General features: G+C 42.3%; 1 protein-coding gene across 1 annotated transcript in view; it reads right to left on the bottom strand.

Annotated features, from left to right (window-relative positions):
• Positions 1-1,018: 1,018 nt before the first annotated feature.
• LOC134077037 (adhesion G protein-coupled receptor E4-like) overlaps positions 1,019-14,913 on the bottom strand; it is a 36,672-nt gene continuing 22,777 nt past the window's right edge. The window contains exons 16-20 of the mRNA XM_062532400.1: positions 8,025-8,355; positions 7,664-7,795; positions 4,010-4,281; positions 3,576-3,707; positions 1,019-1,099 (exon numbers count right to left, since the gene is read on the bottom strand). Coding sequence (XP_062388384.1) covers positions 1,019-1,099; positions 3,576-3,707; positions 4,010-4,281; positions 7,664-7,795; positions 8,025-8,355 — 948 coding nt within the window. The remainder of the gene's footprint in view (positions 1,100-3,575; positions 3,708-4,009; positions 4,282-7,663; positions 7,796-8,024; positions 8,356-14,913) is intronic.

Genomic DNA, 14,913 nt, shown 5'->3' with positions numbered 1-14,913 from the left:
TGCAAATCACAAATGACTGGTTATAAGCTAAGTTGATGCGAGCTCTTGAGACCAACATACCATAAACATTTTGTAATCCTCGGCGCCACGGTTCAGGTAGTTATGTAGAAAAAACTGCAATTTTTGGGCTTCGGCGGGGGCAGCGCGGGGATGGAGTGACCCCCAGGGACGAAACGAAATTTTTCCGCAGAAGTCTACTGGGGCTACATGCCCACCAACTTTCATGTGCCCCCGGAATCGTTGACGGAAAATTCAGAATCGATGACAGAATAAAAAAAAATACAAAAATAAAAAACTTTGACAACAACTATATGACTGCTTTGCTAGCTACGCTAGCGGCGGTCATAATAAACATCTTATACGCAGATCTTACATTTTCTCACTCTCTCTCACCTGTGCATCTGTATGTGTCTCCTGTTGGTAGAAGTCCTTTGGGCATCTCATATCCAGGCTTGCATACACAGGCTCCCAATAAACCGCATTGGGCAAACTGACCACAAGAGGACTCCATACATCTCTGATGGCCTAGAGGCACAGAGATATGGTTTAGGGCCAGACAATGAAGAGAGGTTGCAGGTCTGACATTACAGATTATAGCTCAGTGTGTTGTCACCTAACACTCCAAAACAGTGCCTATTTTCACAAATCATCTTTTAAGGCATGATTCAGTGAGCCAGGGAGTCTATCTGCATATCAGTAGTTTTAAAAGATAAAATAAAACTACGGGGCTGTCATGAAAATACTATTGTCTTACTTGTGGCATAAATCTGATTGCTGGAGGTGGGTCTGAGCTTGTGCACATAGTATGCAGATGAACAGACTCTAACATCCACACTTCCATTACGGATCGCTCCTGCACACAGTTGTATGTTTGTGACTGTAGGAGTGTATGATCCAAAGGAACAATGTCCGAGACGCTGCTCTGCCAAAGATGGGATTGGAATGCTGGCGAAATCCAGGATGTCGCCCCCTACACCGACAAAGCGGTACCAGCCTTCCTGCAGGTCCGAGTCGTCCTTCAGCTGGAGTTGAGAGGGAGTGGACAAGAAGCCACGATTCCTCCAGGGGTCAGAGATGTTGGTGTACTGCTCACAGGGGTCTAGGTATGGAGATGGGTGATCATAACATAGCTTAGCATTGCATAGCATAGTACACCATCTCACAGAGGAGAACCACAGTGTAAAAAGGAAAAGTAAGGGCTGTCTTAATTATAATGCATAATTCACCATCTCCTTGAGGAGCATTACATGATGTAGCATACAGTAGGGCTATGACGCATAGCACAGCTTAGCTTAGCGTGCTGTTGCATAGTGTACAGAGACTGACAATGGCCGCGTTTCCCAGATTTAGGTATGGAGATGGTGCGTGATCATAAGTATTGCATAGAACTAGATGCACCGCATAGCGGTACACAATATGACCGCCGCTCAGTTCTGCACATTCTCTCCAAAACTAATTACGATTCTCAACTTTCCTGTAACTCCGATTTGTGCAATATACTGTATGTATATATCTCCTACTCTTGCAGCTCATGTGTATATGAGTGTGTGCATGTGTGAGTTTGCTTGTAGAAAGATGTGTGTGTGTGTCTGTCTGTGTGTGTGAATGTGCACGTGTGCGCATGTGTGTGTGTGTGTGTGTGGAATCCGTGGAAGTGTGTTAATCTGTGCGTGTGAATCTGTTGATGTGTGTGTGCGAACTTAGTTACTTTTTAAACTAAGCCCCCTGCCGGCTCAACATAAAAATGGCAATCGGTTTTGCCAATAGCCTACTCACTATATTGGAATTTAACAGTTACGCCATTTTAACAGTAACGTCAACAATATATAGAAGACATCACAACCTGCAAAAAGTAATTTCAGGGAGGTATCTAAAAAATACTTTAATCTACTGAGATACTGAAATACAGATAAATAGCCTATGTTTGTTCAATAATGTCTAGTCAGTATACCAAATAAGAGAGGCCTATAGATAGAAACTGTGGTAATAAAATATGAAGATTTTGGTAGTTTGGGCTTTTTATGTATCCTTCTACTGTAGCCATTTAGCCATCTACTATAGGCCTGAATAATATGCCAATGAAATTACACTTGTTAAACTCACCTCAATAAATATTTCGCAATCATTTAATCCACTATGGGCAATGCTAAAGTTACTGTTACAAACAGTGCAGTGTGCAAGACTATCATTATGACCGCCGCTAGCGTAGCTAGCGAAGCGGTCATAAAGTTGTTGTCAAAGTTTTTTTTTTTTCGTCATCGATTCTGAATTTTCCGTCAACGATTCCCGGGACACCGTAACACCGGGGCACATGAAACTTGGTGGGCATGTAGCCCCAGTAGACTTTTACGGAAAAAAATTGTTTCGTCCCTGAGGGTCACTCCACCCCCGCGCTGCCCCCGCCCGAAGCCCAAAAATTGCAGTTTTTCCTACATAACTAGAGAAAGAGAGAACACACACATACACACAGATAAAACAGAACACACACAGACAGAGAGAGAGAGAGAAAGAAAGAGAACACACACAGAATACACACAGAACATGCACATACACACATATACACACACATGCAAACACACAGATGGGCACCCACAGACACACAGGCTCTAGTACATCACACACACACTCACTTCTCAGCTCCGGTGGTCTCACACAGTGCTGCATCTCACAAAACAAACTCAAAGATGTGTGTGTGTGTGTGTGTGTGTGTGTGTGTGTGTGTGTGTGTGTGTGTGTGTGTGTGTGTGTGTGTGTGTGTGTGTGTGTGTGTGTGTGTTCCTGCATGTTTGTTGCACACAGAGCAACCATTTTCTTTTAAAACATATATATTTGGAAACAAGTTGATTAAAGGTTTCTAATGGTGTCACTTATATGTTTCTAGGACAAAAACTAGTAGAGATTGAGATGTTTGGAACTGTTTTTCAAATCCCCAGGGGGGGATTTAGACCCCAGAGGGTTAATACCACCATCTACAGGCCGATGGGTATACAGTCCTGAATATACACATAAATCCATTTATTTTATAGCCCCCCATGGATGAAATTCCACAAAACTTGGCATACTCCAACAGGGTGTCAGGTTAATCATACACATGAAATTTGGTGCAGTTCATAACATCTCATCTGAAGATAGGGGCAATAAAAGCAATATTACATTGCATTTTCAATTTTTACCATGGGGGTACAAATCACAAATGACTGGTTATAAGCTAAGTTTATGCAAACTCTTTAGACCAACATACCATTAACATTTTGTCATCCTCGGTGCCACGGTTCAGGTAGTTATGTAGAAAAAACTGCATTTTTTGGGCTTCGGGCGGGGGCAGCGCGGGGGTGGAGTGACCCCCAGGGACGAAACGAAATTTTTCCGCAGAAGTCTACTGGGGCTACATGCCCACCAACTTTCATGTGCCCCCGGAATCGTTGACGGAAAATTCAGAATCGATGACAGAATAAAAAAAAATACAAAAATAAAAAACTTTGACAACAACTATATGACCGCTTTGCTAGCTACGCTAGCGGCGGTCATAATAAACATCTTATACGCAGATCTTACATTTTCTCACTCTCTCTCACCTGTGCATCTGTATGTGTCTCCTGTTGGTAGAAGTCCTTTGGGTATCTCATATCCAGGCTTGCATACACAGGCTCCGAATAAACCGCATTGGGCAAACTGACCACAAGAGGACTCCATACATCTCTGATGGCCTAGAGGCACAGAGATATGGTTTAGGGCCAGACAATGAAGAGAGGTTGCAGGTCTGACATTACAGATTATAGCTCAGTGTGTTGTCACCAAACACTCCAAAACAGTGCCTATTTTCACAAATCATCTTTTAAGGCATGATTCAGTGAGCCAGGGAGTCTATCTGCATATCAGTAGTTTTAAAAGATAAAATAAAACTACGGGGCTGTCATGAAAATACTATTGTCTTACTTGTGGCATAAATCTGATTGCTGGAGGTGGGTCTGAGCTTGTGCACATAGTATGCAGATGAACAGACTCTAACATCCACACTTCCATTACGGATCGCTCCTGCACACAGTTGTATGTTTGTGACTGTAGGAGTGTATGATCCAAAGGAACAATGTCCGAGACGCTGCTCTGCCAAAGATGGGATTGGAATGCTGGCGAAATCCAGGATGTCGCCCCCTACACCGACAAAGCGGTACCAGCCTTCCTGCAGGTCCGAGTCGTCCTTCAGCTGGAGTTGAGAGGGAGTGGACAAGAAGCCACGATTCCTCCAGGGGTCAGAGATGTTGGTGTACTGCTCACAGGGGTCTAGGTATGGAGATGGGTGATCATAACATAGCTTAGCATTGCATAGCATAGTACACCATCTCACAGAGGAGAACCACAGTGTAAAAAGGAAAAGTAAGGGCTGTCTTAATTATAATGCATAATTCACCATCTCCTTGAGGAGCATTACATGATGTAGCATACAGTAGGGCTATGACGCATAGCACAGCTTAGCTTAGCGTGCTGTTGCATAGTGTACAGAGACTGACAATGGCCGCGTTTCCCAGATTTAGGTATGGAGATGGTGCGTGATCATAAGTATTGCATAGAACTAGATGCACCGCATAGCGGTACACAATATGACCGCCGCTCAGTTCTGCACATTCTCTCCAAAACTAATTACGATTGTCAACTTTCCTGTATCTCCGATTTGTGCAATATACTGTATGTATATATCTCCTACTCTTGCAGCTCATGTGTATACAGTATGAGTGTGTGCATGTGTGAGTTTGCTTGTAGAAAGATGTGTGTGTGTGTCTGTCTGTGTGTGTGAATGTGCACGTGTGCGCATGTGTGTGTGTGTGTGTGTGGAATCCGTGGAAGTGTGTTAATCTGTGCGTGTGAATCTGTTGATGTGTGTGTGCGAACTTAGTTACTTTTTAAACTAAGCCCCCTGCCGGCTCAACATAGAAATGGCAATCGGTTTTGCCAATAGCCTACTCACTATATTGGAATTTAACAGTTACGCCATTTTAACAGTAACGTCAACAATATATAGAAGACATCACAACCTGCAAAAAGTAATTTCAGGGAGGTATCTAAAAAATACTTTAATCTACTGAGATACTGAAATACAGATGAATAGCCTATGTTTGTTCAATAATGTCTAGTCAGTATAAGAGAGGCCTATACAGTGAGGAGCACATGTATTTGATACCCTGCTAAAACAGGAATATAAAATCATCATTTGACAATTGATCTTAATGCCTTAACTCAAAAAATTAGTACAAATCAAACCGCCAAGGACACCAATTTTCTTTGTGATTGAAGAATGTATCGTAAATAGATAAATGTTTTCCTTAAATGCTAGGGGAAGGAAGTATTTGACCCCCTATGTAACCCTATGGGAATTTAACACATAGGGTTAACATAGGGGCAGGCAGATTTTTATTTTTAAAGGCCAGCTATTTCATGGATCTAGGATATTATGCATCCCGATAAATTTCCCTTGGCCTTTGAAATTAAAATAGCCCCACATCATCACATACCCTTCACCATAGCTAGAGATTGGCATGGTGCTTTTTCCAGTAGGCCTATTAGCCTGTTTGATTTGCATTGAGCTCAATGAGCATCAAACAGGCTAATAGGCCTACTGGAAAAAGCACCATGCCAATCTCTAGCTATGGTGAAAGGTATGTAATGATGTGGGGCTATCTTAATTCCAACGGCCAAGGGAACTTTATCAGGATGCATAATATCCTGAATCCATAAAATAGCTGGCCTTAAAAAATAAAAATCTGCCCGCCCCTATGTTAACCCTATGTGTTGAATTCCCATAGGGTTACATTGGGGGTCAAATACTTACTTCCCCCTAGCATTTAGGAAGAACATTTATTTATTTACGAAACATTCTTCCATCACAAAGAAAATTGGCGTACTTAGCGGTTTTATTTTTACTCAATTTTTGAATTAAGACATTAAGATCAATTGTCAAATGACGATTTTATATTCCTCTTTTTAGGCAACTTTAGCATGGTATCAAATACATTTTCTCCTCACTGTAGATAGAAACTGTGGTAATAAAATATGAAGATTTTGGTAGTTTGGGCTTTTTGTGTATCCTTCTACTGTAGCCATTTAGCCATCTACTATAGGCCTGAATAATATGCCAATGAAATTACACTTGTTAAACTCACCTCAATAAATATTTCGCAATCATTTAATCCACCATGGGCAATGCTAAAGTTACTGTTACAAACAGTGCAGTGTGCAAGACTATCATTATGACCGCCGCTAGCGTAGCTAGCGAAGCGGTCATAAAGTTGTTGTCAAAGTTTTTTTTTTTTTCGTCATCGATTCTGAATTTTCCGTCAATGATTCCCGGGACACCGTAACACCGGGGCACATGAAACTTGGTGGGCATGTAGCCCCAGTAGACTTTTACGGAAAAAAATTGTTTCGTCCCTGAGGGTCACTCCACCCCCGCGCTGCCCCCGCCCGAAGCCCAAAAATTGCAGTTTTTCCTACATAACTAGAGAAATAGAGAACACACACATACACACAGATAAAACAGAACACACACAGACAGAGAGAGAGAGAGAAAGAAAGAGAACACACACAGAATACACACAGAACATGCACATACACACATATACACACACATGCAAACACACAGATGGGCACACAGAAACGCACCCACAGACACACAGGCTCTAGTACATCACACACACACTCACTTCTCAGCTCCGGTGGTCTCACACAGTGCTGCATCTTACAAAACAAACTCAAAGATGTGTGTGTGTGTGTGTGTGTGTGTGTGTGTGTGTGTGTGTGTGTGTGTGTGTGTGTGTGTGTGTGTGTGTGTGTGTGTGTCTGTGTGTGTGTGTGTGTGTGTGTGTGTGTGTTCCTGCATGTTTGTTGCACCCAGAGCAACCATTTTCTTTTAAAACATACATATTTGGAAACGAGTTGATTAAAGGTTTCTAATGGTGTCACTTATATGTTTCTAGGACAAAAACTAGTAGAGATTGAGATGTTTGGAACTGTTTTTCAAAACCCCAGGGGGGGATTTAGACTCCAGAGGGTTAATACCACCATCTACAGGCCGATGGGTATACAGTCCTGAATGTACACATAAATCCATTTATTTTATAGCCCCCCATGGATGAAATTCCACAAAACTTGGCATACTCCAAGAGGGTGTCAGGTTAATCATACACATGAAATTTGGTGCAGTTCATAACATCTCATCTGAAGATAGGGGCAATAAAAGCAATATCACATTGCATTTTCAATTTTTACCATCGGGGTGCAAATCACAAATGACTGGTTATAAGCTAAGTTGATGCGAGCTCTTGAGACCAACATACCATAAATATTTTGTCATCCTTGGTGCCACGGTTCAGGTAGTTATGTAGAAAAAACTGCATTTTTTGGGCTTCAGGCGGGGGCAGCGCGGGGGTGGAGTGACCTCCAGGGACGAAACGAAATTTTTCCGCAGAAGTCTACTGGGGCTACATGCCCACCAACTTTCATGTGCCCCCGGAATCGTTGACGGAAAATTCAGAATCGATGACAGAATAAAAAAAAAATAAATAAATAAAAAACTTTGACAACAACTATATGACCGCTTTGCTAGCTACGCTAGCGGCGGTCATAATAAACATCTAATACACAGATCTTACATTTTCTCACTCTCTCTCACCTGTGCATCTGTATGTGTCTCCTGTTGGTAGAAGTCCTTTGGGCATCTCATATCCAGGCTTGCATACACAGGCTCCCAATGAACCGCATTGGGCAAACTGACCACAAGAGGACTCCATGCATCTCTGATGGCCTAGAGGCACAGAGCTATGGTTTAGGGCCAGACAATGAAGAGAGGTTGCAGGTCTGACATTACAGATTATACCTCAGTGTGTTGTCACCTAACACTCCAAAACAGTGCCTATTTTCACAAATCATCTTTTAAGGCATGATTCAGTGAGCCAGGGAGTCTATCTGCATATCAGTAGTTTTAAAAGATAAAATAAAACTACGGGGCTGTCATGAAGATACTATTGTCTTACTTGTGGCATAAATCTGATTGCTGGAGGTGGGTCTGAGCTTGTGCACATAGTATGCAGATGAACAGACTCTAACATCCACACTTCCATTACTGATCGCTCCTGCACACAGTTGTATGTTTGTGACTGTAGGAGTGTATGATCCAAAGGAACAATATCCGAGACGCTGCTCTGCCAAAGATGGGATTGGAATGCTGGCGAAATCCAGGATGTCGCCCCCTACACCGACAAAGCGGTACCAGCCTTCCTGCAGGTCCGAGTCGTCCTTCAGCTGGAGTTGAGAGGGAGTGGACAAGAAGCCACGATTCCTCCAGGGGTCAGAGATGTTGGTGTACTGCTCACAGGGGTCTAGGTATGGAGATGGGTGATCATAACATAGCTTAGCATTGCATAGCAGATTACACCATCTCACAGAGGAGAACCACAGTTTAAAAAGGAAAAGTAAGGGCTGTCTTAATTATAATGCATGATTTACCATCTCCTTGAGGAGCATTACATGATGTAGCATAGGGCTATGAAGCATAGCAGAGCTTAGCTTAGCGTGCTGTTGCATAGTGTACAGAGACTGACAATGGCCGCGTTTCCCAGATTTAGGTATGGAGATGGTGCGTGATCATAAGCATTGCATAGAACTAGATGCACCGCATAGCGGTACACAATATGACCGCCGCTCAGTTCTGCACATTCTCTCCAAAACGAATTACGCTTGTCAACTTTCCTGTATCTCCGATTTGTGCAATATACTGTATGTATATATATCCTACTCTTGCAGCTCATGTGTATATGAGTGTGTGCATGTGTGAGTTTGCTTGTAGAAAGATGTGTGTGTGTCTGTCTGTGTGTGTGAATGTGCACGTGTGCGCATGTGTGTGTGTGTGGAATCCGTGGAAGTGTGTTTATCTGTGCGTGTGAATCTGTGATGTGTGTGCGAACTTAGTTACTTTTTAAACTAAGCCCCCTGCCGGCTCAACATAAAAATGGCAATTGGTTTTGCCAATAGCCTACTCACTACAGTATAATAGTAGCTATCCTTTATGGAGTATTAAGGTTTTAGCCCTTTATTATTAAAAAAGTTCCTGATAAAAAAAGTAACTATTAAGTATTTAAAATAATAGCAGAAAACGCCTCATTCCTCAATACCTCAAGAACCTTTTCAATGCTGCTGGCTGTGCAATTGACTGTTTGCCATGATACAAGTTTAAAAAAACTGGTGGGTCTTATGAATAAGCAGGGCTATTGTGTGGAAACAGCTCTTGCCAATGCTGTGGTAGAAAACACAAAACACTTTCAAGGCATGTATGCACACCCTTTTCCTGAAGAAAGCTGCAAATTCACACTGGGTGCAGCACAAATAGCATATCAGGGCCCGTATTCACAACGAATTTTAGGGCTAAAAGTAGCTCTTAACTGGCGAATTTAGGAGAAACTCCTAAAAATAATGGGCGTGTCACTCCTAACTTTAGGACTCCTAATTTTTCTCACTAAAAGTAATTCACAAAGCATTTTAAGCCTAAAAGTAGCTCCTAAGTCTAGGACAGCTTAAAAGAAGTCGAGAGGACTCCTAACTCAGTAAGACCTATTCACAAACCGCTTTTAGTGGCATTTCACGTCGCGATGTAGTGAAATGACCGTGCGGTTACAGGAGCTGTCATGCGAGGGAATCATTGTGCATTGCAACTAAGAGATGCAATAACGCCACCGACAATCAAAAAAACACCACTGCATGTAAACTAAATGTAACGTGTCGTTGTAGGGCTAAATTAAATTAAATTGTTTATCCTCTTCGCGAATGTAGGCTACGTGCTTTCATACAGATTCATTTAAACCATGTTGCAAATATAAGCTACTGCTCCAGTCCGTGTTTCATTATGCTCCTAGGCTATTTGCTTTAGCCTACTCTTTATTAATTTAGGCTATACCCATTTATTCATCATCTTCCATCCATCCTTCACAGTCCGACATAGCGCACGCATTCTCACCAGCTACGACCTGACACCTGTCACTCAACTCGTCATCGTAGCCTAGGGGAGGATTTTGCCATCATTCCCGCGTTATAATCACCAGCCAATCAAGGTGGTCACTTTCATCAAGCTTGTGCATGAGTAATGACGTCAACCATAGCAACGAAGACTCACTTTTAGTTTAGGAGTGGGCGTTTCTCCTTACTAAAAGTAGGTCTGAAAGGCTTTGTGAATAACTTTTAAGGGAAAACTCCTAACTAAAATCTTCTAGCGCGATTTAGGAGTACTCTTAGTGGTAAGATAAAATGCTTTGTGAATACGGGGCCAGGTATCCACACGTTTCTTACATCCCATGTCTACTTATTAAGAGTCATTTTCGTCGGGTAGACAGCCTATTGCGCACATAACATCCTAGGCTACAGTCAGTTCAAATCATTTACTGTGGGGATCATATTTATGTGTATGCTAAGTGAATTCTTGCTCAATATTGACTCGCCATGTTTATTATATCATGACATATGAATATCACATTATAGGATTTCGAGACAAGAGGCAAACTTCTCCACCACCATCCCAACTCAAATAATTAAATACATTTGCGCCTGTAACGATAGGAGCGCGTTCACAAACACCTTCTCTCACTCTCCAATCTTCATCAACGATGTACCTTATGTTGTCTCGTTGTAACGTGGAACCTAATTGGCTCATTCTAGCTGGTGACGGAAATGAACACCCATGGAACGCCATTTTCTCAAAGATGGCTGCGGCCAATTTCAAACTTTTTTGGCTGAAGTAGCTAGCCTAGCATGGGCCATTGAAATGAATGGGGATGGGACTTAGTCCCTCTCTCCAGTTCTTATAACACCTCCATGGTTGATTCTAATGGTAATTACATTATCTGATTGGTTCAGCTAGCTGTCATTCAAATCAGACCTCCATGTTATTTTTTTTTAAAGAGCTGTATTCCATTTATATATTATTTGCCACTTGCATCTACTCGCAAAACATAGCAGAATGTCTGCCTAATACCATGGATGTCATTTAAATTATGGTGGCCTTATACATGTAATTAATAACATAGCCTACTCGTTGTTTATTGCTTCTTTTTTGATGGGTGTTTGATGAATAGCCTGCTCTAGTAGTTGATTGGAAGTGGAGGGGACATTTTTCGAAGGTGTTTTCAACTAATTCGGCTTTTAGAACATACTTTGTGCATCTTTGCCGTGGCAAAGCCCTTTCTTATGACGTTGCGTGCCGAGACAAGGAAGCTCTCACACGTGGGTGCATACGTAAATTTGCATTCAGTTGATCTGCCACACCTACTCCCGCTATGTAACAGAAATAATCATGATCCCCCATCCAAAAAAGTAAAACTTTACCTTGTTGTTAGTCTATATCAAAAGTGGCTGTTCACTTTGTGTGCAAGACGCTATTTTTCGCGTCTTTATTCCAACCGTGAGTTATTTGGGGGAGAAACGAGAATGGGCACACATACCGAATAACTTACACCTGGCTTGATGAATCCGTGTCTGCTCATCCTGGATTGGTCTTTGTGCAACCAATTAAGCCGGTATGCTCAGGGGGTCAAGGCTGTGTTGATTAGCTTCGGCAAGTTAGCAAGCGCCATTTTCAATTATGGCGCCTCATGGAGCATTTAGAACCAGCTCCGTGCACGAAAATCCGTGTTGGGCACGAGCTCTCATGCGCGTACATGTTGGTGGACGGGTACCTACAGCCAATCATTACTCCGTGCGACACTCCACTGGACTCACAGGTGTGCGTTCCATAGACAGTAAAAGATATGGACAGAGCTATCACGTAGACGGCAGCAGAGACCGAGGAAGCAAATTTCAACGGTTTTTTTAGGTCTTCTTATTCCGTCATAGGTCTCCTGCGCAGGCTCAGATGTCGTACATGTGACGTAGGCACGTAGTCTGACCGAGTCTGACCTATGGCGACGCTTTACTCTCGCTGGACGCATGCGCCTTTAACACTTTAGCATTGACTTTCGAAAAACGTTAATTACTCAGCCGATAAGACAGTTACGAGATTATTATGTCAATTTCACAATGTAGTATGTACCCCGACAATAGAAAATGTTCATATAAAGGCTTAAAACGCTTCAGCTCTAACGTAATTTGATGTCAAAGTGGCGCTTACGCCCCATAGGATTCAATGGAATGGCCAGCTAGCCACGGTCTTCTCGTTAGCATGGCGGCCGCCATACTGTCTACACTCTCAGAACGTTCGCTGCCCCCTTGGTGCGTTCCCGAGCAACTTTTTCTGCTTGTTGTTACGCGGCAAGCAAGGTATGTGCATTATCGCCACCCTCTGAACTGGAAGATGACTCTCTTTTTACAGAATGTCCAATAAAGATCAATGTAGGTCCATGCGTCATTTCCAGCTTTGGATCTTTGCGCATGGTCAAAGCCGACTGGCGCTGGATCGGAGCTCCAGTGTTCAATATGGCGTTGACGAAAATTGGCCGGATTTACTAGCCTAGCATCGGCTATTCATTTGTATGGAGGGCGGGACTTAGTCACGCTCTCCAGTTATATATAATACCTCCATGGGTATGCTCTTGTTTTGGATTCATTGAGCGCAGCTCAGTAACTTATCCCGGATGTCTTAATTCTGCTTTTGTGCAACGGGCCCCTGATGTCACCCCATTAAACTAATCCCGTCCGAATAGGCCTTTAATGAATGTCCTGCATACCAGTCCATAATCTGAAAACGTCTCAGTTCACCTCACACATATCATTTTGGAGCAAGATGACCTGTTGGAGTAGCTGATTGTCTCAGTCTAACAGGTGTAGCTGGTAAATTGGGTTCACCTGCAGAAGTAGTGGGACTGCTTGTTGGTGCTGACACACGTGGAACTCCATCCAGGACACGAAAGATCATGAGAACTGCCAAAGGATCAATACAGACCTCACAGTCACAATGACACAGCACAAATAATGCTACCAATTAGGGCTGTCAATCGATTACATTTTTTAATCTAATTAATTACATACTCTGTGATTAATTAATCTAAATCATTTTGACAGCCCTACTACCAATACATCAGAAAACTTTGAAAATATTTGTAAAGACCACAGTCTCACACCCTTTCACACGTAAAAGCAAGTCACAGATGTTCTAGTCACACAGACTATGATTTTGCAATGACTAGGACTATTGCAGGGTCACTATTCTCAAGACTGCTACTAGTAAGTGGACTGCTTGGCATGGTCAGGTACAGTAATCAAGATGTGCGGACACAAATAAAACTCCATCCAGGACGAGAACTGCCAAGTATAAGAACAGACCTCATTGTCGCAATGACACAGAACAATTAAAAAGAAAAGGATGCAAAACAAATAAGAAAAGCAAATGCAAAAAAGGATACGAGGACATTTGTTTAAATCAACTGAGAGACATAAAACAAATAAATTATAAAATATACACATGCATGCATACATACAATGTAAAAAGTATTAGTCTGTTGCATCGTTTACTAATCTGAATAATTACTATCATCTCTATACTTACATGTAAATTTAAGGACATTCATTTTCTTATCGACCAGATGATCAACCACCCTCAAGTAATCCCATGAAAACTCCTTTTGGGGAGCAAGTGTGGACAGCCGTGTCTACAGCCGACTTTTGTTCTTCAGTTGTGAAATGGTGTCACTCACCTACTGTAATGTGACCTAGTGCGTAGACAACACAGATGAAAGGCACTACTGTCAGATGCAAATTGAGGTGGTGCCAGTGGAGGAAGATGGCATCCCAGATAGCAAAACTACACTGGGACGGAACTGGGCCACATCTACCACAACATTCGGCACGGATCTGCATAATGGACCTGATCCGGCGTCCAAACGCACATCGGTCCAAAATTGTTTTGGATCCGTTTGACGGATCTGCGGCAGATATGAACTTGCACTCGTCCAGGTCCGTCCCAGATAGCAAAACACACCTACCACGACATCCGGCACGGATCTGAATAGTGGACCTGATCTGGCGTCCAAACACACATCGGTCCAAAATTGTTTTGGATCCGTTTTACTGATCTGGTGCTAATAAGGGCTAAGATTGCTCCCAACAAACAAGATAACGTCCCAGCGATGATTCAGAGCATTTTAAAGAACGTATTTGTCACCGCGACGTAAAAAGAGGAAAAATCTAATTATCACGACTTTCACCCGACTTACTGTGCCGTTTAGCATTTTCCCCCAAGGAGTATTGTCACGGATTATATTGCGTTCGTCGATTTTTCATGGGAGTGAAACACCTGTCCATTATTGTTAAGCAGCTATTGACCTACCTACAGTAATTTTTAGCAATTACGAACATTATTTGAATATATTACACACATTTATTTTACCTGTGAATGCGGCTTGTAGAATGATGATCACGTCCAGGTGATTAAGTAGAAAATTAGTTAGCTGGATTTTTATACCCGCTTAGGTCTGATACTTTCACGACTACGGTGTTTTCCCCCCCTAATAAATTACTAAGTCAATGGTCATATCTAGTAGGCTAATGTTATTGTTCAAAACATCAGTGAAGTAGGTTAGCTGAGTCCCAACCACATTGTTTCAAAATTCAAAACTAATATTTGCAATGCATGCTGGGAAGCAAACCTTAACAAATCAAAGTTATCAGAGAATGTTTAGGTTATATTTTATATCTAAACCATGAGGTTTATAAAGACATAAAATTGTGATAAGCAGTATCCTTAATTCTTCTGCAAAGTTTTTTATAGTGGTCACCAGTTGGGGATGTTGTGAATGTCTGCCTAAAGTCATATGTAATATGGGACCTGTATTGCAGATCTGTACCACACAAGAAGCGGACCCGTACCACACATGTAAGAGGCGGAACTGCATTGCAGATCCGTACCACACAATAAGCGGACCCGTACCACACACAAGAAAAGTA

The sequence above is a fragment of the Sardina pilchardus genome, chromosome 1 (genome assembly GCF_963854185.1).
Source record: "Sardina pilchardus chromosome 1, fSarPil1.1, whole genome shotgun sequence".
Taxonomy (NCBI): Eukaryota; Metazoa; Chordata; class Actinopteri; order Clupeiformes; family Clupeidae; genus Sardina; species Sardina pilchardus.
The sequence above is the reverse complement of the archived record's forward strand: the minus strand, read 5'-3'. Positions and strand labels throughout refer to the sequence as shown.